This window comes from Hyla sarda, chromosome 13 (genome assembly GCF_029499605.1).
Source record: "Hyla sarda isolate aHylSar1 chromosome 13, aHylSar1.hap1, whole genome shotgun sequence".
In the NCBI taxonomy this organism is placed as follows: Eukaryota; Metazoa; Chordata; class Amphibia; order Anura; family Hylidae; genus Hyla; species Hyla sarda.
In genome coordinates, this window is record NC_079201.1 from 15,505,188 (window position 1) to 15,529,806 (window position 24,619).

The 24,619-nt window shown below is 45.4% G+C and overlaps 1 protein-coding gene across 3 annotated transcripts in view; it reads right to left on the reverse strand.

Annotated features, from left to right (window-relative positions):
* Positions 1–1,343: 1,343 nt before the first annotated feature.
* RPRD1B (regulation of nuclear pre-mRNA domain containing 1B) overlaps positions 1,344–24,619 on the reverse strand; it is a 59,350-nt gene continuing 36,074 nt past the window's right edge. The window contains exons 4-8 of one of the 3 annotated variants that reach the window (XM_056549746.1): positions 16,270–16,368; positions 15,609–15,619; positions 8,291–8,417; positions 7,883–8,058; positions 1,344–2,713 (exon numbers count right to left, since the gene is read on the reverse strand). In XM_056549746.1, the coding sequence (XP_056405721.1) occupies positions 2,564–2,713; positions 7,883–8,058; positions 8,291–8,417; positions 15,609–15,619; positions 16,270–16,368 (563 nt within the window). In that variant the 3' untranslated portion in view covers positions 1,344–2,563. Of the gene's footprint in view, positions 2,714–7,882; positions 8,059–8,290; positions 8,418–15,608; positions 15,620–15,672; positions 15,684–16,258; positions 16,369–24,619 lie in introns of all 3 variants that reach the window. The other 2 variants (XM_056549747.1, XM_056549745.1) reach the window with 2 other exon arrangements.

Genomic DNA, 24,619 nt, shown 5'->3' on the forward strand with positions numbered 1-24,619 from the left:
TCCGATAATTATCTTTATCAGCATTAGATCCTGAAGATGTAGCATTTCCCAACTAGGGTGCCTCCAGCTGTTGCAAAACTACAACTCCCAGCATGCCCGGACAGCCGAAGGCTGTCCGGGCATGCAGGGAGTTGTAGTTTTGCAACAGCTGGAGGCACCCTGGTTGGGAAAAAGGCTGATCTAATGCATATGGGGGCCTCCCGACTCTTCCCCATGACTGTAAGATTTTTCATTTTGTAGAGAGATAAGCCACTGAAGGGTCAGGTATAAAATCCAACATGGCCGATTCTCCTTTTCTTCCATAAGGGGATCAGTCAGGAGGACCCCCATTTACATAAGGTTGTGGGCGGATCTTATTGAAGTCAGTAGGATCTCCAATAATAACACATCAGTGCAGTTTTATAATGAAACAACTCGGGACCCCATTTACACGGGCCGAGTGCAGATCATGGATTGGGGCTCGTTTGCCAATCGCGCGGCCCATTATATTATTATAATAATAGGACCTTTACAGAAGGATAAAGGACCACTTTAACATTCTGTAAAGGGGTATTCCAGAATTCTAAAAATGTTTCCCCTATCTGATCACAGGGTCCAACCTCTAGGAATCAGACACTTAGGCCATGTGCACACGGCAAAAAACTTGATCAACGTCTGCCGGCGCTAGGACCGCTCGGAAAGGCGCCGTCTGCATAGACTGCAATGCATTTCCAAGAGGAAGATTTTCTGACACAGATTTTCTAACACAGATACCGGGATTTCCACCAGATTCCTCAAATGTTTCTGCAGTGGAAATTCCACCATGTGCAGCAGACTCCCATTAAAATCAGTAGAATTCTGTTGTGTGAACATTGTCTTATTACATATTCTGTGGATGGCAGATTCATTTTTTAGTGCTTAAGTACCCCTGAGAATCTGACAGCTGGTTAAAGGGGTACTCTGGTGTAAACTTTTTTTTTTTCAACTGGTGCCAGAAAGTTTAACAGATTTGTAAATTACTTCTATTAAAAAATCTTAATCCTTCCAGTACTTATTAGCTGCGGAATACTACAGAGGAAATTATTTTATTTTTGGAACACCGTGCTCTCTAGTGACATCTCTGTCCATTTTAGGAACTGTCCAGAGCAGCATATGTTTTCTATGGGGATTTTCTCCTACTCTGGACAGTTCTTAAAATGGACAGAGATGTCAGCAGAGAGCACTGTGCTCGTGATTCAGCAGAGAGCTCTGTGTTCCAAAAAGAAAAGAATTTCCTCTGTAGTATACAGCAGCTAATAAGTACTGGAAGGATTAAGATTTTTTAATAGAAGTAATTTAGAAATCTGTATAACTTTCTGGCACCAGTTGATTTAAAAAAAAAAAAAAAAAAGTTTTCCACCGGAGTACCCCTTTAACCTGCACTAAGCCCAGTACACTAGGTTATAGAGCAGGTAAAGAGCTGCAAAATGACGGGTCACTTAATGAAGTTAATCATAATGCGTTCCAGAGCGCAACGGAGGCGAGGAGCCGGTTGCCCCAGCTCCCTTTGCCTCCTCCATATTCCGCCCTCTGGCCTGCCCCAGTCTTAAATAATTGGAATCTTCAGTCCCACATCACTGGGATGTGAGAGCCGGCGGGGGAAGGTGAGCGCTCTGCTCTGAGAGGGCGGTGCCGATGCCTCGTTACACTCTGAAGTCTGGTGTGGCGAGGTTACAGATGAGTCTACCCCCAATGTACCTAAGTTCAAGAGCAGATGTTCTCCGGGCTAAAAACATGACGTGGGAGTGAAGATTCGTAATAGTCAAGATGGGGGCATGCCAGTGGACAGACTATTGAGGAGGCAGGGGAGCTGGACACACCGGCTCCCCGCCTCCATTGCACTCTGGGGCGCATTAGGATTAACTTCATAGAGATCCATAACTTTGCAAGAACGCAACAAAAATAAGCATGTGACCCCCCATTTTACAGCTCTTTATCCGCACTATAACCCAGTGTATTAGGTTTAGTGTGGTGAACCAGCTGACAGATTCTCTGTAACAGGAAAGAAAAGGCCCACATCTGCATATTTTGCCTCAACAATGTTAGCAATACACACTTTCCACACAATTATTAGGACACAATGGCTTCTGAAATGACACACACTATATTGTGTATTCCTCCCGTCCTGCAGCAAGTTACAGAATGGCCGACCGTGGTACCTGAAGAACACAAACTCATTCCCCAAGTCTTTCCAATGAAACAAGAAAGATATAAAGCTGCCAGAGAAAGCTGACAAAGAAGCGTAATCTGTGCACACTCTCCGTAAACAAGTCTATTAAAAAAGGGGGGGGGGGGGGGGAAAACAAAAACATAAATCATCATCATGGGGGGAGATGATGACCCCCTGCATCTGTGATCTCGGCGCTGTCTATCAGGAGGGGGACTAGGCTGCCTGCACAATACACTGCTCAGCCAAGACATTTCATTGTGAAGAACCAACGTTCCAGTCTCTCTGAACCACGAGGCTCTCCGCTCCTTCTCCTATGCTGGTGACTACTGAAGACTTGGGTGGACAAAAGGAGTGCCCCAAAATAGGAGGGCGGTCCTAATCGGTGGAGAAGAGATCGCCGGCGGAGGGAAGAGGCGCCAGTCCGCCTGTGACATTGGGAAGCAGCGAGAGGTCGGGTAGACTCTGTATGTGGGACTTCAGCTCCTTCCGTACCTGCGTCACCCGGGCTAGCTTCTGCTTGTATTCCTGTAATAACACAAAAGAGGAGAGAGAGAGAGATCAAAGCGGTGTGCTGAAAAAAAGTTTAAGTTTTAGGCTAGGTTCACACTACTAAAATTCTGCCTGTCTGCTTCCAAAAGTTTGGTAGAGTAGTTTCCGCCTCCAAAGCCTATTTTCAGTCAGTCAATCTGCCCCCAATCCGCATTGGGTAAAAATCCACATTCAAATGAGAGTCCCATTGAAGTCAATGGGATTCTGCGACGAAAATCCCCCGGAAGAAAGACCACCACCACCATTCTTCAGGTGGAAATTTGAAAGCAAAAATTCAGCTAACAAATTCCGCTTAAAAAATTCAGAAGTGTAAATGGGTGCACGGAAAACACATTGACTCACATGTACATAGTAGTAAGCAGAATTTCTGTTAGCAATTTAAAAGCGGAATTGCAAGCTGAATTTCTGTAGTGTGAACCTAGCCTTAAGGTTTTACTGCATTTATTTTACAAGCAATGTGTATATGTGTGTGAATAATTATATATATATATATATATATATATATATATACATACATACACACACACTATATATGTGTGTATATATGTATGTATGTATAATATATATTATACAAAATACCAGCAACAGTGTGTGAAAACCTTGTGAAGACTTACAGAAAACGTTTGACCTCTGTCATTGCCAACAAAGGGGATATAACAAAGTATTGAGATGAACTTTTGTTATTGGCCAAATACTTATTTTCCAACATAATTTGCAAATAAATTCTTTAAAAATCAGACAATGTGATTTTATGGATTTTTTTCTCATTCTGTCTCTCATAGTTGAGGTTATAACCTATGATGAAGATTACAGCCTCTCATCTTATTAAGTGGGAGAACTAGCACAATTGGTGGCTGACTAAATACTTTTTTGCCCCAGTGTGTGTGTGTGTGTGTGTGTGTGTGTGTATATATATGTGTGTGTGTGTGTATAAGTGTGTGTATATGTGTGTGTGTATGTGTATATGTGTGTGTGTATATGTGTGTGTGTGTGTGTGTATGTGTGTATATATGTGTGTATATGTGTGTGTATATGTGTGTGTGTGTATGTGTGTATATATGTGTGTGTGTGTATATGTGTGTGTGTGTGTATGTGTGTGTATGTGTGTGTGTGTATATGTGTGTGTGTGTATATGTGTGTGTGTGTATATGTGTGTGTGTGTGTATATATGTGTGTGTATATATGTGTGTGTGTGTGTGTCTGTATATATATATATTTTTTTATCATTTATTTATTTTATTTATTTATTTTTAACATTCAAAGATTGCGTTAGGAGCTGTGTGTGTGTGTGTGAATAAAATATATTTATCATTTTTCTTATTAAAATATAAATATTTTTTAATTATTATTTTAACATTCACATCTGGGTCAGAGATTGCATTAGGAGCCTCCACTTTTTCCATAGAAAATCCCAGACAAAATAGCGCAGAACGCAGAGCAAAATGCAAGACAAAGGTAAGGAACCTGAACCTGGCAGACATAGAGAAAGTCAATGGGGGTCTGTCAGCCCCCAATGGCGTTCGTCATGGAGGAGATGTGGCAGCGGCGTTACTTTCACTGTTCTGCTCCTGTGACGGTCCAACACAATGGAAAAGGAAACAGTGGCACGAACTCTACCTTAGGCCATGTTCACACCCTGTTTTGGGAGGCTCACTGCGAACGTTTGGCTGACAGACCCCTGTTGACTTTCATGGGGACTTCCTATGTGTTCGTGTACGATGAACTCTGCTTCACCTCGCCCTCTTCCAGTCTGTAGCTTTGCCAGGCACATGTCTTGGTTCGTTGGCAACTGCGCAGGCAGAGCAGAGCCCAGAGGTATTCCAATCTGTTCTTCATCCGTCTACATTTCACCTGTAATTCAGCGCTGCCAGGAGAATTTTACATGTAATATCTGGACCTCAAAAAGTCAGCAATTACCCTTTATTTTTTTTTTGAATAAGTAAATCTACAATTTCCTTTAGTTGGAGGTTTTATTTTCGGTAAAATATTGAAGGTTATGTAAAGTTCAGACGAGTGGATGGATTATCTGCTATAGGTTAGGTGGACGGAGGGAGCATACATCATCCTTAGATGTTCACATTTGGAAGGTTTCGGCTATCGGGGCCAAAATGGAGTGTAAGAATGGTATCCGGTACTCACCAATGTTGCAAAATGAAGATTTAAAGGGGTACTCCGCTGCGCTGCTTCAGGAGCTCCACTCCCCAGCGTCCACAAGTTTATTGTTCCAAACGCTGTGTGCGGGCTTCCGTGTTCAAGGCCGCCCCTCGTGACATCACGCCCGCCCCCTCAACGGCTGTCACGCCCCCTTCCCATAGACTTTCGTTGAGGGGGCAGGTGTGATGTCACGAGGGGGCGGCCCTGAACACGGAAGCCTGCACACAACGTTCAGAACAATAAACTCCCGGACGCTGGGGAGCGGAGCTCCGGAAGCAGGGCAGCGGAGTACCCCTTTAAAGAGAACCTGTCATCAGCGTCACCTGCACTAACCTGTTGACAACAATACTTACCTGGTCCCGTTCCGTGCTGTCATTTTCCAGCAATCCTCTTCTGTGTCTTCAGCTCTGAGCCCAACTTCAAGCATGGGCAGAGCCTAGTGAGGTCACCGCTGATGTTCTCTCCTGGGTCCCGATGCTTTCAAACAGCAGCGGTGACATAACTAAGCTCCGCCCATGCTCAAAGTTGGGCCTGGAGCTGAAGACACAGAAGAGATTGACTGAAAACTACAGCATGGAACGGGATCAGGTAAGTACCGTTGTCAACAGGTTAGTGCAGGTGACACTGATGACAGGTTTCCTTTAAAGGGGTACTCCATTGCCCTGCCTTGAGAGCTCCGCTCCCCAGCGTCTGGAAGTTTATTGGTCTGAATGTTGTGTGCGGGCTTTCGTGTTCAGGGCCGCCCCTCGTGACATCATGCCCGCCCCCTCATCTGCATTACCTGTCTGTACAAACAGGTTGGTGCAAGTGACACTGATGACTGATTTCCTTTAATAAGCCATATCACGGTACAGGGACGCGTTTCGGCATTTTTTTTTATAGACGTAATTTACAAATCTGTAATTAACATTCTGGCACCAGTTGATTTAAAAAAAATAAGTAAAAAATTCCCACCGGAGTACCCCTTTAAAATCAACCCTAGTCACTTTAAAGGGAACACCATGGCAGTTCCAGACATAACCCATGGACAGGTGTGGCGCTGTTTCTTCTAATTCTGAACAACAGCTTTTTAAAGACGTCTAAAACCGTATACTGAGGCGACGCTATGAACTGGTACAGGAGATTTCTGACCAACCGTGACACCCAAAAGCGACAGACTGCAAAGGGTTAAAGAGACTCCTTAGAGGGCACTGTGTACTCTGTGATGCCTGGTCTATTAGTCAGACAGAACAAACAAGCCTCCACTTTCCCACCACTTGTCGTCTCATCAGATGTGCTATGGGTCTGCTGGGAACCGAAGCTGCAGAGTCCCCCCCCCCCCCCCGGGCAGGGCGATATTCCAGAGGCGCTCACACATGTTCTCCGCAGCCTCTCAGCTTTATGTAAACACGAAGCACGTACAATTGCGCAGCTTAGGACACGTAAATGTTATTGTGAAATCATTAAAAGGTCATTTGTTTACAAGCTTCTTCATTTTATGGTAAAATGTTTAATGTCTGTCGCAACGCTAACACTTAGGAGAAGAATTCTTGGCTGATCTGTAGGTAAACACATTATATGGACAAAAGTATTGGACCTAAGCTCTTAATCATTAAATGGGTACTCCGCCCCTAGACATCTTATCCCCTATCCAAAGTTTAGGGTATAAGATGTCTGATCACGGAGTTCCGGAAATCTACCAGACAGTATATCATTTTTAAACATGACAAAACAGGCTTGACGTGTTTTGGGGGACTACCCCTTAGTCATAAGGCTGATGACGAAGAAGTAACCCACAGAAATGCGTCAAGCCTCTCTTGCCCTGTGTTGAAAAGTGTATATTTGCTTGTTCCTAATAGACTTGCAATAAGGTATAAAGCGTTTACAGTCTATTGGTTCGCTGGATTCTTCTTCACCGCGTATTTGACTCTGCACCTGTGGTTTGTCTGAACGGCTCCAGCAGATCCTCAGGTGGTGAGCTGACTAATCTTGAGGTTTGTTTGATTAAATTTAGGTTCAGTCCCATGGCCACAGGTGCAGAGTGCAGCCCCTACAATTCAGTCGCTTTGACAAACATTTGTAATTTCTATAGAGCTTATTGACTTCAAGGGTGGTGCTGTAATAGGAGCCACCACTGCAACAACTCCGTTACTGACATTTCTGGAGACCACGTAAAAGTTACAGAGCGGGGTCAGTGAGTACTGAGGCGCATAGTGCTCTGCTGACTGGAGAGACCGAATATCAACTGGTATTAGAGTGACAGGAACACAAGATCGAGAAAGAGAAAGAAAGAGCGTGCGCAAGACTGGGAGAAAGAGAGAGAAAGAGCGCAAAATCAAGAGAGAAAGAACAAGTGAGTGCGAAATCAAGAAAGAGCGTAAGATAGAGAGATAGAGCAAGAGAGAGAGAGCACACAAGCACAAGATCAAAAAAGATCATGAAGGAGTAAGAGCGAGAGAGAGCGCAAGATCGAGAGAGAAAGAACAAGCGAGCGTGAAATCAAGAAAGAGCGTAAGATAGAGAGACAGAGCAAGAGAGCACGCAAGCACAAGATCAAGAAAGATCAAGAAGGAGTAAGAGCGAGAGAGAGCGCGCAAGATCGAGAGAGTCAGAATGAGCGCTAGATTGAGAGAGCGCAAGATTGAGAGAGAAAGAACAAGCGAGCGTGAAATCAAGAAACAGCGTAAGATAGAGAGACAGAGCAAGAGAGAGAGCACACAAGCACAAGATCAAGAAAGATCAAGAAGGAGTAAGAGCGAGAGAGAGTGCGCAAGCAAAAGATCAAGAAAGAGAGAGCAAGATAGAGAGACAGAGAATGAGCGCAAGATCGAGAGAGAGAGTACAAGCGAGCGCAAAATCAAGAAAGAGAGCAAGAGCACAAGCGTGAAAGAGAGCAAGATCGAGAGCGAGAGGAATCGAGAGAGAGCAGGCAGCTTATCCTAAAAAGCCCCCAGGCAGGTACGCTTTAAGGACATGATTCTGGGAAAGCTGTGCACATAGGTGTGTCCTTACCTCCAGCTTCTTCTCCTTGTTGCTCAGAGCCTCTTTTTGGTTCTGTGTGTATTCCATTAGCATCCGCGCCAGCTGCCTTCGATCATCTAGTTCTGCCGCCAGCCGCCCATTGTACTCTGCCAGCAGGAGACAGGCCTCATCTACTGTCTTGGAAAGACGCTCGGCTGCCTCCTTATCTGGAAAACACATCTACAAATTTATCAGGCCGTCCCTAATTTTATCTGCCCATCAGATCTGGAGACTCTAATGCTGTATCTATATTAGTGGCTGGCAGCGCGACCTGGTGCGGTTTCACTGCCGAATCCAGACATCGGCATCAAAAATCCGCGCATAATCATGACAGCCGCCGATACTTGCCAAGCATGCTGGGAAGGGTCCAAGGTTGCTAAACAAGACAGATGGTCTTACCTGTGATCTTTTCCAGTAAGGACACATCCTGGACTTCTTGAGGAAGAGATGCAATTTTCTGCCTAACAGCAGCGTCACCAGAAGCGGCGTTCTCCAGATCCTGCAGAGCTTTAATGAGATCGTCTGCCTGAAAGAGGAGAAAAAAAATAAGTGTACAATGGATGAAAGATAGGAAGGAAGTATAGTATCCAAGCCTGCAAACTCCTTAATTATTCATAAAAAGACTATAATAAATTGGCCTAAAAATTCCCAGCCTGAAATGGAGCCTGTAATGAGGTGTACGCCGCTCCGCTCGCAGCCCTGATGTATTATTCAGGCACTAAAAGCATTTCATCTCCGGCAAAAACGTGCATTTTGTCACCACTATGGATCATTTACATTTTTATAATTTTACATTTACAAGCAATTTTCCAACACTTCCATCAACACATTTAAGATGAAATGAGAAACTTTATGCCGCAAATGCATCATCGTCCTGACACGCGTCCCTCCGTCGGGAGTTTTAATTGGGGATTGGTAAAGTTACCGGAACTGAAGAGCAAACGTGTGAGTGATGAAACATGTACACGCGTATTTCTGTGCAAAAGAGCCCCAACTGGTATTCATAGAGTATGATCATCCATATAAACATTGGGGTATCAGCAATATGTAAAGGATTACCATCAAAATTGTAGCTAAAAAAAAAAAAAAAAAATTCCCACCCGACACATTTCTCCCCTAATGATGGTAAGGTTCATCAGGGGAGATTAAACAATGTGAAACACCTACAACACAAAGACATAAGCTGACATGGTGAAAATAAAAGGTATATAAGCAATAATCATGTACAAAGTGTCAATATCAAGACCAAAAATCCCCCCCCCCCACCCCCGATAGTTAATTGAGCACAAGATGGATGGAGCTATGGTCGCCCAACGTCTGGAGCTGCAGTTAGTCTGCGAGCCGGAAGTGGCAGATAATTATTATACACTGTGCTCAGTAGTCCTGCCCAACCAACATGTTTCACCACATACAGGTGCAACCTCAGGGGCAATGGGAACTTGTTAGATGCAAAACCGCAACATTTAGTTTCATCATAAGTAATACAATATGCTGTGTGGCTCTAGCTTAAAAGGTGGTCACATTAATTAAATGTCAGTAATATCAGGTAATAATACACTCTTTAACACTGAAATGGAAACACCAAGAACGAAAAGTGGCGGAATTATAGGCTATAGACACCATTGAATGTTTTTTTCCCCCCTTGATTTGTTATGGTTAACACTTTCTCCATAGGTCTTGCATAAAAATTTTACTGCACTTCTCTTCTACAGCCTTCTTGTTTTCAAATATAAAGCTTAATGCTGTATTGATGGGTCTGTTATCTATTCTTTCCTGAACAAACTTCTGCTGACTGATGACCACACCAAAGTTGACTTTTGCTCTGGTCATAAATCAGCTTAGAAGTTCCAATTTGGAGAGGAAAGACACAGGCAAGAAAACTGACTTACCAAAGCACATTTTCTCTGACAGATCTCACTGACTAATACACAGCAGCCAGCCTTATATGTAAAAACAAGGCGGCTGTAGAAGAAAAACCGAGCAAAAATTTATAATAAAGACATATGGAGAAAATGTTTAAGTACCATGGAAAAAATAAATAAAAATTAAATTAAAAATAAATAAAAATCTAAATAAAAAAAAAAATGCATAGCCATCTATAGCGTTTAAGAGGGTTATCAAGGATAAAAAAAAAAAATAATAATAAAGACATATGGAGAAAATGTTTTTAAGTACCATGGAAAATAAAAAATAAAAAAATTCAATTAAAAATAAATAAATACAAATATAAATAAAATAAAAATGAATAGCCATCTATAGCGTTTAAAAGGGGTTATCCAGGATTTTAAAAAATTTTGCCGTTCCCCCCCAGTGCCACATCTGTCCTCAGTTTGTGTGTAGTCTTGCGGTGAACACCGGGGGAAGTCTTAATGGAAGCTGTCATTTTCTATGACTGGAATGATATTTTCTAGGTCCTTTAATGGGAACGAAGAATATTAAGAGATTTCGGATGTGTCTTTAACGCAGGATTTTCCAAACAGTGTGCCTCCAGCTGTTGCAAAACTACAACTCCCAGCATGCCTGGACAGCCGAAGGCTGTCCAGGCATGCTGGGAGTTGTAGTTTTGCAACAGCTGGAGGCACACTGTTTGGAAAACCCTGCTTCTAACCACATGGTCCAGCAAGTCCGATGAGGAATGATCCGCTGTTTTAGCTGCTTCATACTGGATATCGCGGGTAGAACGGCGCAGCAAAAAAATCCAACATCACGTGTCTAGCAATGGAAGATGGAGGCCATATTCCGCATCGACCTATGAGAACTGGGAATTAACTACACAACATGACGGTAGTTAATAAAAGAAAAGGAGAATTATAGAAACAGTGCGGCGGTGTCTACAGGGTCCGCGCAGAACAGGCCCCAGCTGCTTTGTGCTCGGTGCAGCATGTACTCCTTTTTTATTCCATCGGCTGACAGGTAATTAATCTTACTTTATTAGTCACAATACCCCCCCACAAATCATCATCAGCGCCGGCACTCTGAAGTCTACGCCTGACACGAAGCCGCAAGTACCCAACATACCCGTCTTAAGCATCTGCTGCTCTGGAGACCACGGAGATGTGAGTCACAAAGAGCGGAGCTTCGGAGACGCCTGTGACACGATGATTGTACGGTGCAACGCAGAACCAAAAAAAAAACAAAAAAAAAACATCCTTTTAGATAAAAATCTTAAAATATCCTATGGAAAAGCTAATAAAAACGTAACCTTTTATTGGAGCCTTCGAAAATACACCATTTCGTAAAGCCTAATTTCGTTAAAGAGTCAGACTCGAAACGCGCCAACTGTCTTCACCTTGTTCTGATGTTTTTATGGCTGCAATAAAACTGGAGATTTAAAAGGAGTGAGGGCATCCCTGTTTCGTCCTTTAAAAAAGAAAGTAACCTACCTATATATACACAAAAATGATCTACCGGACAAACTTAAAAGGGGTATTCCGCCCCTAGACATCTTATCCGCTATCCAAAGGAAAGGGAATAAGATGTCTGATCGCGGGGATCCCATCTTTGGGGACCTCCACAATCTCTCTGCTGAACCCAGTGTTCGTTTAGAGCATCGGGTGCAGTGCTGGAGGCTCGTAACGTCACGCCCCCCTCAATGCAAGTCTATGTGAGGGGGCGTGATGGCAGTCACGCCCCCTCCCATAGACTTGCATTGAGGGGGTATGGTCATGACGTCACAAGCCTCTGCCTCCAACGCCCGTCATCCGGCACGAAAGTTTGCTCCATGGACCGGATGTCAGGGGTGCCGCAGCAGAGATCGCGGGGGTCACCAGCAGCGGGACCCACGGATCAGACATCCTATCCTTTGGACTAAAGCACAAATTCCAAGTTTCAGGCCTGTGCCATCTTCCGCTCCAGCGTGAGTATACGTATGCCAGGCCTGGCGGTACAGCTGCCAAGGCAACCGTACCACACTCTCCGAACTTCCGTACATGATCTCTTTTTTGATTACCTGGAAGTTTGCCGAGCGTGGTACATCTGCCTCTATACTGTACTGCCTAGTGTTGCCTGTGCCTCCCCATGCTGGCGCTAAAAAATGGTCTGGTCCTGAAACTTGAGACTTGCGTTTAAAAGAAGCCAAATATTTAAGCAGCTGAACCAAGTGTGCCTCTTATACGCACCTACGGTATCCGAATGTGGGACAGTAAAGGATAGAAATGCGTCAGACATCTATGCAGGGGAGAATAATAATAAAGCAGACCCCAATCATTACGTACGCAGATTCTGCCTCCCTCCGGAGATCAACTTCGGTAGTAGTCCGGAACAGTAGTAGTTCCCCTTAGTCCGGAACTAAAACAAGTTACTGAAGCGGCCAAGATTAACGCCACGTCGGAGAACGGGTCTCTAAGAGTCTAGAAAACTTCTGTTTCCGCCATGTGCACTAACCGAATATAAAATACATTTTGTTTCATGTCCATTTTCAGCTTCTCAAAGAAATTCCACTGTCGGCTCTTCCAAAAGCCAAGTGCGGCCATTATGTAGATACAACCGGTACTCAGCCTATCGCTCGGGATTGTCGCAAGTTTCTGCAATACCACTAAAAGTGCTTCATCCAATAAAATCAGTGCCGTCTATGTTATTTATTCCCAGCATTACTCCCCTCATCCAACGTAATGTCTCCAGTGTCGTTCAAGCATAGTCCTGGTTTACGATCGCAGCCATTAGATGCCTTCTCTCTAACAAACTTCCATTCACTCCATTGCCGCTCCATAAACTCCATCTGTTAGTTCCCCACTAAAGTGTTACATTCTCGCTCGGTGGAGTAACACCTCCTGCCTCCGGATCTCTTCTGTGGGCCGTTTGCCTTCTGTATTCGCACCTTCTGACTTTTTATATCCCCGAATGATGGGTCTTCATTTTTTCCTTCCGTCAGTCCCGTTATGCAAACAGCCGCCATTTTCTCTCTAGACGCGTTCTGTGCTTATTTTCTTACTAAGCGCTAATAAAAGAAGTCTGCTTCTATTTTCATGCCTGGAATCTGCTCGCAGAGAGTAGTCGCATGTCTCCAACAAAGAGGTTGTTCTGTTTAGACAACATCCACCAGAAAAAAAGTCTCCATCACCGGTTGATACTGTAGAACAATGGTCTTCAAACTGTGGACCTCTACATGTTGCAAAACTACAACTATAGTCTGCTGAAGGAGAAGCAGATGTACCGCTTGTGACCATCAAGTTTATGATCCCAATAACAGATGTCCCGCTTGTGCCCATCAAGGTTATGATCCAAACAACAGATGTCCCGCCTGCACCTATCAAGGTTCTGATCCCAATAACAGATGTCTGGCCGGTACCCATCAAAATTAGGATCCCAATAACAGATGTCCCACCTGTCCCCATCAAGGTTATGATCCCAATAACAGATGTCCCGCCTGTCCCCATCAAGGTTATGATCCCAATAACAGATGTCCTGCCTGTCCCCATCAAGGTTATGATCCCAATAACAGATGTCCTGTCTGTACCCATTAAGGTCCCCAAAAACAGAGCATATATAGCTCCTATACTTGGCAGTACGGACTGACATAGTAACCATTCACATTATTTGTATCCCTAAGAGGGCTCACAATCTAGTTACCCTGTCTCGGGCCCACACGTACTCTAGGGCAAAATTCCTAGGAAACCAATTAACCTATTAAACACCGGGCAGAGGTCACCCTTAGACACTCGAAGCTAGGTGAGAGAGCTAGTGCGATTCCTGAAATAAGGGAACCCCTAAGCTGGGTGCCTCCAACTGTAGCAAAACTACAACCCTCAGCATGCCCGGACAGCCTTCGGCTGTCTGGGCATGCTGGAGGTTGTAGTTTTGCAACAGCTGGAGGCACCCTGGTTGGAAAACTTCTTTATTTAAATCCATTTCCCACGTACGGAATCCGTCCTCCTGTATGACAAGCTACGAGCCTTATCCCGAGGTTCATCTGGGAGCCGTGTATGAAAAGAGACAGGACGGGCTGCTCGGCAGAAGTGATGGAGTACGGCGGTCCTCCTATCGGCACGCTGCTTTATCTCAACAAGGAGCAACATCTAACATGACAGCCTGTCTGCGTGGCCCCGGCACTAAGACGGCTCTTCACACTGTTTACACCGTGAGGAATTTAAGAAAAAAAGAGCCAAAATACATATTTATACTATTGGCACTGGGTCTAATGGCTGGACCGGGTTTGTTTAAAGAGAAAATAAAATCGGGATCTGGTTTCCTGTCATTGAAATCCTTAACCCCGTGATGCGTACACGCGCGGGTCATATGAGTTTGGATATACACGATAGACGTTGAAGAATGGGAGGAAATAGGTCATTTAGACAAACCGCTAGGAAAAACAAAAAACATGGTTAAAAGAGGTATTCCCATCTCAGCTTGTTAGTTCCCATTTATAGGACAGGGGATAACAAGCTGATCGGTGGGGTCAGACCCCCGGGACCCCTGCCGATCACAAGGGAATGAATATCAGGCACTGCAACCTCACTGATTGTTTAAATGGGCACTAATTTTTGCTATTGCACTCCTTATGGTAAATATAACATCTTTCTAATGTATTTGTTAAAAAAAAAAAAAGTTTTCTTTGTTTTATTTTTATTTAAAAAAGCTGCCACTAGGTGTCTCCCTACTTGTGCAGAGCACATTTTCTCCCATCTCTTGCACAGACTTTGGACTCCTGCTGGCCAAAAATCAGGTAATGCAGTGTGGAGTGCTGAGGGGGGTGCAGCCTTAGCCAATCATAGCTCATCTCACACTGAACTGCTCTGGGCTGTGTGTAGCAGAGTGAGGGAGGAAGTTATCCCCTGTATGGCTTCATATGATGTCACAGCCTGCTGGGGAACGCCCCTTCCCAGTCTGTGATTCTGACAGACTGAGCAGAAAATACAGAGCAATATCAAGGTAGAAAACTAGAAAATAATAATAACAAGATCATGAGATGTACTCGTTATAAGTCTTGTTATGCTCTGCAACAGCTCTGGGTAGGGAATAAGCAGAAGTGCTATGGGAGGGGGGTAGGCAGGGGGGGAGGGTTGAGATAAAGAGCTGGTATTGGCTCTCCTCTAGGAGTTTATTTTATTTATTTCCCCTTAAATAGCAAAACTAGTCATGAAATAAATAGAAATAAATGTTAACATTACAGGTCTCCTGGATTTAGCACAAGAAAAAAAAAACATGAAAAAACCTGCACGTCAGGGTAAAGCCTGATGCGCAGTGACCTGAAGTCCTCCCTGCCTGTTCTCCACTTAAGTAGAATATGTAAACTAGATTGTGAGACTCTGTTCTCCTGATAAGGGCAGCGGAGAAAATGTCCTTGTACGGCCAGAGGAGCGACATCCACTTGGCAGCTGTAGTCATGTCTCTGCTGACAGATCAGACAGAAACATATGGGGGCAAGTAGGGTTAATGAGGCCGGATACATGAGGACATACCAGGAGAGGACCTGCCGTAGGGTTAATGAGGCCGGCCTGTATATACAGCTACGTGAGGACTTACCAGGAGAGGACCTGCCGTAGGGTTAATGAGGCCGGCCTGTATATACAGCTACGTGAGGACTTACCAGGAGAGGACCTGCCGTAGGGTTAATGAGGCCGGCCTGTATATACAGCTATGTGAGGACATACCAGGAGAGGACCTGCTGTAGGGTTAATGAGGCCGGCCTGTATACACAGCTACGTGAGGATATACCAGGAGAGGACCTGCCGTAGGGTTAATGAGGCCGGCCTGTATATACAGCTACATGAGGACATACCAGGAGAGGCCCTGCCGTAGGGTTAATGAGGCCGGCCTGTATATACAGCTACATGGGGATATACCAGGAGAGGCCCTGCCGTAGGGTTAATGAGGCCGGCCTGTATATATACCATACAGCTACATGAGGACTTACCAGGAGAGGACCTGCCGTAGGGTTAATGAGGCCGGCCTGTATATATTACACAGCTACGTGAGGATATACCAGGAGGACCTGCCGTAGGGTTAATGAGGCCGGCCTGTATATACAGCTACGTGAGGACTTACCAGGAGAGGACCTGCCGTAGGGTTAATGAGGCCGGCCTGTATATACAGCTACGTGAGGACTTACCAGGAGAGGACCTGCCGTAGGGTTAATGAGGCCGGCCTGTATATACAGCTACGTGAGGACATACCAGGAGAGGACCTGCCGTAGGGTTAATGAGGCCGGCCTGTATATACAGCTACATGAGGACTTACCAGGAGAGGACCTGCCGTAGGGTTAATGAGGCCGGCCTGTATATACAGCTACGTGAGGACTTACCAGGAGAGGACCTACCGTAGGGTTAATGAGGCCGGCCTGTATATACAGCTACATGAGGACTTACCAGGAGAGGACCTGCCGTAGGGTTAATGAGGTCGGCCTGTATATACAGTTACATGAGGACTTACCAGGAGAGGACCTGCCGTAGGGTCCCTGGGGGAGTAACTTCCAGGATAATCATCTTCCTCCTCTTGGACCTGCTGGAAACTGCGCTTCAACGTCACCTTCTCCTCAACCACTACGAAAAGCAGAAAATTAGGATGAGGGTCAGAGAAATCCAAATAATAAAAACCAACATACAGTCCATATACACCCCCTCTCCAAGACCCCATCTGTACATGAACATTAATTAGGAATTCCTTTAGTCTCACCGTATAGGTTAGTTGTTACCTATAATGATTATTTACTAGACTATTTGGGGTTAATAACATTATCAGATAATGCGGTGCGGGGGGCACTTTTTTGGGGGGGCAAAGATTGTTTACGCTTCAGGGAGAATAATGTTATGGATAACACAAAAAGCATAACATGTCATGTACACTCACCATCACTAGTCATACAGCACCATTTGTTTTATTACAGCACAGCTGCATCTATAGGTTGCATTGCAGTAACTGGGTCATGTGATCACTGTGTCACCTGACTTCCTGTGAACTACAGGATGACATCATCACCTACCAGATACCCTCCACCACCCAGATATGTATACTGCTGCCATCTCTATGGAATAATGATATATAATAGTTATACACATCTCCCAGCTCTATCTGTATACTGCTGCTATCTCTATGGGATCAGGATATATAGTAGTTATACACCTCCCCTCCAGCTCTATCTGTATACTGCTGCTATCTCTATAGGATCAGAATATATAGTAGTCATAAATCTCTCGTCCCCTCCCATAGACATGAATGGAGGGGGTGTGGCGTGATGTCACGTCCCTGTCTCGGAAGCAGCGCCCTGCACAGAATGCTGGGGGCTGCACCAAGATTGCGGGAGTCCCCAGCGGCGGGACCCCTGCGATCATACATCTTATCCCCTATCCTTTGTATAAATCCGGAATCCCCCTTTAAGTAGTCTACTAGTGACTATGTATGGTCCCTTCCAATGCACATCATGTACATTTTCACTTGGCTTCCTTGTACATATAAATGCTGCCATGTTACGCTGATATCGGCAGGGACTCCGTAGGGACTCGGCAGGGATTCGGCAGAGACTCCGTAGGGACTCGGCAGGGACTCCGGCTGAACTTGATGGACTCTGATCTTTTTTCAGCCTTATGAACTATGTTCCTATATACGGACACAATACAATCCCTATGATTCCCATTGTATTTCTTTATTAAATTACCCATCCATCCTTATTGCCTTTATTAAAAAAAAAAAAAATGAAGAATTTTTCCCAATACCGAAGCATAATTACAAAAATCAGTCAGCAAAATGATGTCGTGGGCCGAGGCCCGAGCTGTAGAGGAGATTAAATTCACATTAACGCGTCCCTGGAGAAGCCGGTGAAACGCTTCCGAATATGAAGAGATTCCTAGAAGAAATGGTTTCCGCGGACGCTAATTTCCCTGTGCGCCTTTAAGCTCATTTGCGGGGAATAAAGAAGAGGGAGCCCCCATTAATCTCCCCCCAGCAGTCATTCTGCTCCCGTCATTACAGGACAGTGCGAGATCACTAAAAGCGTCACCCCTGGACACTGCCCTGTGATCCTTCATGGAAACCTACCTGAGCGATGAGCCTGCTAATTATACACGCTATAAAACACCTGCGGAGAACGCAACGCGTGACTAACCTCACAGTCCCTGCTTTTATACACACCGCGCCGCGGAACACACTTCCTTAAAGTGTACCTATATAGTTACTCACTAGGTCATGCAGATGCTTTACACATGTATAGCTTCTGTAGTTGGCTCACAAATACCTCTGTTCTGCTGCTCACTCATTCTGACATCCACTGCTCAGGAAGGGGCGTGGCCAAGGCAAGCACTGAGCTCGCCCACAGTCAACATGTATTCCTTCCTCCCTGAGTCTGCTGTGCTGTGTCTCTTCATCCAATCACTGCAGGCTGCTCTGTAACCCCCTCCTCTCTGTTCTCATACTGCAGTCTGATAGGACAGGAGTGAGCACAGAGAAGTGCTAGTCCCGCCCTCACTTTCTGGACTTTGTCCCAGCCTGTGCTTCAGCTGGGACAAAGATGATGCTGCAGCCGGACAGGATTATGTTCTGGATGGTATGGGGACTCCTAGTGGTCTCTTATTACCGTATTTTTATAAGACGCACTTTTTGTTCCCCAAAACTGGGGGGGGAAGTTGGTGCGTCTTATACAGCAAATACACATTAAAACCCTGTCCTATTACGGCGATCCCTGCAGCCATCAACGTCCGGGACCCGCGGCTAATACAGGACATCACCGATCGCGGTGATGCCCTGTATTAAGCCTTCAGACGTGGCGATCAAAGCTGACCTCCGCGTCTGAAGCTAAAGTGACACTAACCCGGCTGCATCGGGAGGGACCTTACCTGCCTCTCCGTCTTCATCATGTCGTCGCGCACGCCGTCCCGTCAACCAATAGGAGCGGCGTGCGTAGCGACGTGGTGGCGGAGACGGAGAGCGAGGATACCGGGCAGCGGAGACGTTCCGGAGCGACGGGGACGCGGCGACCGCGATGGAGGGCGACATCCAGGGCAGCGGTGACTGTTCCGGAGCGGCGGGGACACGTGAGTATTACCTCCTATACCAGTGGTCTTCAACCTGCGGTCCTCCAGATGTTGCAAAACTACAACTCCTGGCATGCCCGGACAGCCGTTGGCTGTCCGGGCATGCCGGGAGTTGTAGTTTTGCAACATCTGGAGGTCCGCAGGTTGAAGGTTCAGAATCATTTTTTTTCTAAATTTTCACCCTTTAAAATTGGGTGCGTCTTATATGCCGGAGCGTCCTATATGGCGAAAAATACAGTATAAGCCAAGATTTCTATATAAAAAAAATAATAATTCCAGTATATTAGAACAATTAATGTTTTGCTAACATGTACAAAATATTAAAAAATAAAGTTTTAGGATTCTGACGGTGCCCATTTAAAGATCAGGTCAGATCTCAATAGGGATTTCGGGACGGATACAATAGCGGCCTGCCCATAAGTGTGAGCGTGCGGTGGGCGCCTCACGGTGAATTACAGTTCTCTGTTTTGGTTCGTATATAGAAAATTACCTTTAAGCTGTTCAGGCACCGTAATATTGTTAAAAAAAAAAAAGCTTTTTAATCAGTTTTCTTTTCAAGTCAGTGGGAAACCCATGCAGAACGCTAGTGGCAATGAAGAAGAGGGGGGGGGAAGGTGGGAGATCTAAGAAGTAGCATAATGCGCGCATCCTCGGAGACTGAGAATCTAACTAAAAAAAGGAAAATAAAGCCTTTGTGACGGCAACTGAACGCTCTGCTTCCATACACAGATCAGACTAATTAAAGGGAATGTATCAACTATTATCTAATCTCTTTCTTTTTTTCTAATTGTTTCAATAAAACTTTATGTACATTATTATGGGGGCTGCCACCAAAACATATCCTCTATTCAAGGGAGGATCGGGGGGGGGGGGGGGGGGGAAGGGAACGACTCCAACGATCTCCTGTAGAAAGGGAGCGTGTATACCTCTGCACAAAAGGGCCGGCCGCCATGCCCCCCCCATGTATTTCTTGGGAGAGCCGGAGCGTTTGGGTATCTCCAATCCCCAGCTCTCCCGTAAAGATACATGAAGGGGGGAGTGTTGGCAGCCGCTTCGTCCGGGAGTCGTCATGCCCCCTTCCAAGGGACTGCCAGGCGGGGGGGGGGGGCAGCATCCAGCAGTCAGATCCCCCCCCCTTTGGATAGGGGATAAGTTTTACCGCATTGGAGTACATTAATATTTAAAAGATATGCTTTACAGAAGGACCCAGGCAACAATAGACAGGAGAAGACCCATTGACAAGGACAGGAAAGGAGTCTGGACATGCTCGGTGGCCTTTACAGAGGTCAATCCACAGGGAGGGGAAGGCTGATCTGTGAGCAACAGCTATTGTGTGTATATACTGGTGTCACCCTTCACTCTACTCTTGTTTGTGATAAGGAGAAGACTGCTGGGAAGTGATCTGTACAGAACAGGAAATCTTAGCTTAGTTTTAGGCCAGAATGGAAACTGAAAGATCTTTGGAAAGTTTTTAAAAGGGAAAATCTGAAGAAACCTCACTGAAAATTGTTACAAAATAGGTTTAACATAAAAACTTGGAGTCTTCTTATTTAATTATTTGTTAAAATTTATCTCTTTGTCCCTAAACTACTGACTTAATCACCTGTTTAAATTTGAGGTCATTTTAGCCTTGACAACTCACTGGCTCAGACAGTGTTTCCCAACCAGGGTGCCTCCAGCTGGTGCAAAACTACAACTCCCAGCATGGCCAGACAACCGTTGGCTGTCTGGTTCCTTTCCTCCCCCATCTTCTACTAAAATCATCGTTCACCCTTAAAATACTGCTAAAAAAAATCCTTAAGATTGAGGGATCAAGTTACATGATGCCAAAGTCTATGGAAAGGGGAGGATGGGGAAAGAGCTACAGAGAGACACAGAGAAGCTGCTGAAAGCTCTTATATTTTACCACAACTCTTGATTAACAACTGACACTACTCAGTACTGCTCTAGGAGGTCCTCACTACTGCTGCTCCTCAGTGTGTGTTATACAGATACAGGGGAGCAGGGTCACCTCTTCTGTGAATGTGCAGTGTATTGGAAACCTCATAGAGGCGGGGCTGCACCCACTAGATCAGTGACAACTAAAAATGGAGCCTGCAGAGGAAAAAAAAAAATTGTAAAATATACAAGTTCTATAATGGCCACAAATGGTGCTGCTCCTCAGGTAAACACAACTGCTTATTCGGAAAAGTTTGTGATTATGTAATATTTTTTTAAAGAAAGGTTTAAACTACTATCAGTCAATGAAGTAAAACATTTTTTTTAATAAAAAAATAGAGGTATATAGCGTTTATAAGTGCAGAATGGGCCATGTCACTTGTACGTGTGCAGCATCCCCTGCATTATTTACATGGCTTCTCTGTATAAGCAACGGAGCCTAATACTGTGACCAGGGATGGCTAAACTATAGCTCGTGAGCCCTATTCGACTTTTGTCTAGGTGCCTTGTGACTCACGGCTGACCTTTAGCCCCCATTCCACGGGCAGCTGCCACTTAAATGCAACAGCCCTCTGCTCTGCCACTTTAACAGAGCAGGGGTTTCTGGTAGCAGACATGCCATGCATAGGCACGTCTGCTTGAAGAAGCTGACCAGGGAGGCCATCTGACAGTAACGGTAGGAGCAGAACAGCCTCTCTGACATCCTCGAGGCAAGTAACTATGACTCTCCTAGGACTTTATCCACCTTTTCCAGCCCCCCGAAGCACCCGAAAGCTGAACTAAACTATGCAGGCTAAAGTCAGCAACCGCTGAGCCGCGAGCTTCGTGACGAATCAAATTACTGTAACTTCGCTCATTTCTTGCTGATACCCACAGGGTGTTACTACTATATAAAGGTAGCAGCCAATAAAGGGTGGCTGCTACAGTGGATTGCTGCTAATATAGAGGGAACTGCTGCTACCTACAGGAGGCTGCCACTATAAGCAGGGGGCTACGCCTACAGGGGGCTTCCACATGTATTTCTTAATTTTTATGTATGTGCATGTCTAAGTCTATGGCATGTGGCTCTTATGTTTTGCAGGTTTAGCCACCCCTGCTATAAACTAGGCTAAAAACATGAAAAGAGGACTTCTATAGGTTGGTATGGGCAACAAAGCCACCATGTCCCAGCATTCCATGCGGTATTTAGCGTGTCTGTGTGTCAGGATCTTTTCATAGAATAATACAGACTAATAGCAGATCTGCCGTTGCCAATGAGCTGTAAATTCCCAAGTGCCATGTCCATTTTGTTCCCTCCATACGAGAGCTCAGCACATGGTGGGTTTCGAGCTGTTTGCTAATGCCAGACCACTTGTCTAAACAGCTGCTATCCCCCAGCCGGACATGAAGGGGTGTGAGCGGGGGTAGCGACACTTAAGTATAGTCCTGAAACAACATTCCTCCCAAGTACATTCAGATACAAGAAATAAATTCAGTGTCGGACATCTCCCCCGTACGGCCCATTAATGTGTCTACAACAGGAAGATATAAAAAAAAAGGAGGCCGGGGGTCTTTGTGGGTCAGAATTTGGCAGAAGAATCAAAAAATACATGGTGCAATGCAACTGCAGGTCTTAAAGGGGTATTCCGGGTTTATGGTTTATACATCTTATCCCCTAGCCAAAGGATAGGGGATAAGATGGATGATCGTAGGGGTCCTGCCGCTGGGGATCTCTGTGCAGCCCCCCGGCATTCTGTGCTGGGCACTGCTTCCGAGACGGGAATGTGATGTCACGGACACGCCCCTAGTGATGTTATGCCACGCCCCCTCCATTCATACTGAGGGCTTCTTCCTTATAGGGGGGGGGATTGCCTACCTACATACTGGGGGCTTCTACTTAAAAGGGAGGTTTCCCTACCTACTCACCTACCGGGGGTTTCTTCCTAATTGGGGTGGGATTTCCTACCTACATGCTGGGGGCTTTTACTTAATAGGGGGATTCCCTACCTAATGGGGGCTTCTAACTTATAAGGGGACTCCCTACTTATCTATCTTCTGCAGGCTTCTGCCTATTAGGTGGGATTCCCTAACTGTCTCCTGGAGGCTTCTACCTAATAGGGGAAGGGGGAGAGATGACCTACCTACTGGGTAATTCTACCTAATAGGAAGGGCTCCATACCTACCTACTGGGGGCTTCTTTCTAATTGGGGTGATTCTGTTTCTACCTACAAGTGGTAAGATTCCCTACCTACTTGAGGGGGGGGGGTTCTTCCTAATAGGAGGAATTTCCTGCCTAACTAGTTGGGGCTTCTACCTAATAGGGGATATTTCCTACCTAAATACTGGGGACATATCTTAATCTTAAAAAGTGTCAGTGAGGGCCTCATGTTAAAGTTTCGTTAGGGCTTCACCAAGTCTACAGCCACCTTTGCTGTCAAAAATAAAATAGGGGACATCCCTAGTCTCACCCTATGGATAATGGGAAAAGATAACACCCTGCTTGTCACTTTATTTACACATTTCCAGGAGGAATAAAAGAAGTATATCCCAACGTAGAGTTCTAAGCAAATGCAAGTCCTGGTTTTGAATACTGTAACACGTATATAGTCCTTTATCTGAAATCCGACCACAGATATAGAAGAAAACCTATAGCTTTAAGCTGAAGTCGCTCCTTGTTCCCACGCGTTTTAGGCTATGCTTGCCTCGATATCCTTCAGTTTGCATCAAAATGCACAGTAACAGGATCACATTTGTTATACTTCCTCCTATCTCCCTGGAGGGGACTAGAACGCGGCGGCGGCTGCGTGACCTCTAATTCCTTCGGTGATTTTATTGTGTGCGTTTGGAATCGGCATGTCACGGGCGCGGGGAAAACACAATGCGAGGATTACAAGTAGTTTATGCATACGGAGGAATTTATAGAAGGGTTTAGGATGTCACAAAGAGGAACAATGCCAGTAGATGGGTGGCGTTGGAAGAGGCGGCGGACATCTGAGCGATGATCGGAAAGTTGGAAAGTGAGAAGGCGCACAAGGGGCAGTAAACTAATGGAGGTGAGCGGCCGCGGCGCTAATCTCTGACAGGACCCATTAGATGGAATTTTCTGCAGCTGTAAAATTAGAATCCCTGGCAAACCGAGCCCTGCAAAGGGTCATGTGATCATTAACGAAACATTAACAATTTGCAATAGCGCAAACTGTCCAGCCTAGATGTCCAAACTGGGGACCTCCAGCTGTTGCAAAACTACAACTCCCAGCATGCCCGGACAGCCATTGGCTGTCCGGGCATGCTGGAAGTTGTAGTTTTGCAACAGCTGGAGGTCCCCAGTTTGGAGACCCTACAGCAATTTACAACACTGGGGATATACCACATCTGTCTTCCCTAACTTATTCTCCCAGTAGTTAGGTAGGGAATCCTCCCCTATTAGGTAGAATCCCCACTATTAGGTAGAAGCTACTAGTAGGTAGGTAGGTAATATCTCCTATTAGATGGAAGCCCTTAGTAGGTAGGAAATATCTCCTATTAGGTAGAATCCCCACTCTTAGGTAGAAGCTACTAGTAGGTAGGTAGGTAATATCTCCTATTAGATGGAAGCCCTTAGTAGGTAGGAAATATCCCCTATTAGGTAGAAGCCCCCTAGTAGGTAGGTAGGGAATCCTCCCTATTAGGTAGAAGGTCTCAGTAGGTAGGCAGGGAATACTCCCCATAATAGGTAGATGCCCCCAGTAGGTAGGGAATCCCTTCTATTAGGTAGAAGCCCTGGGTAGGTAGGTAGGGAATACCCCCTATAAAGGTAGAAGCCTCCAGGAGGTAGGCAGGAAATACTGTCCATAATAGGTAGATGCCCCCA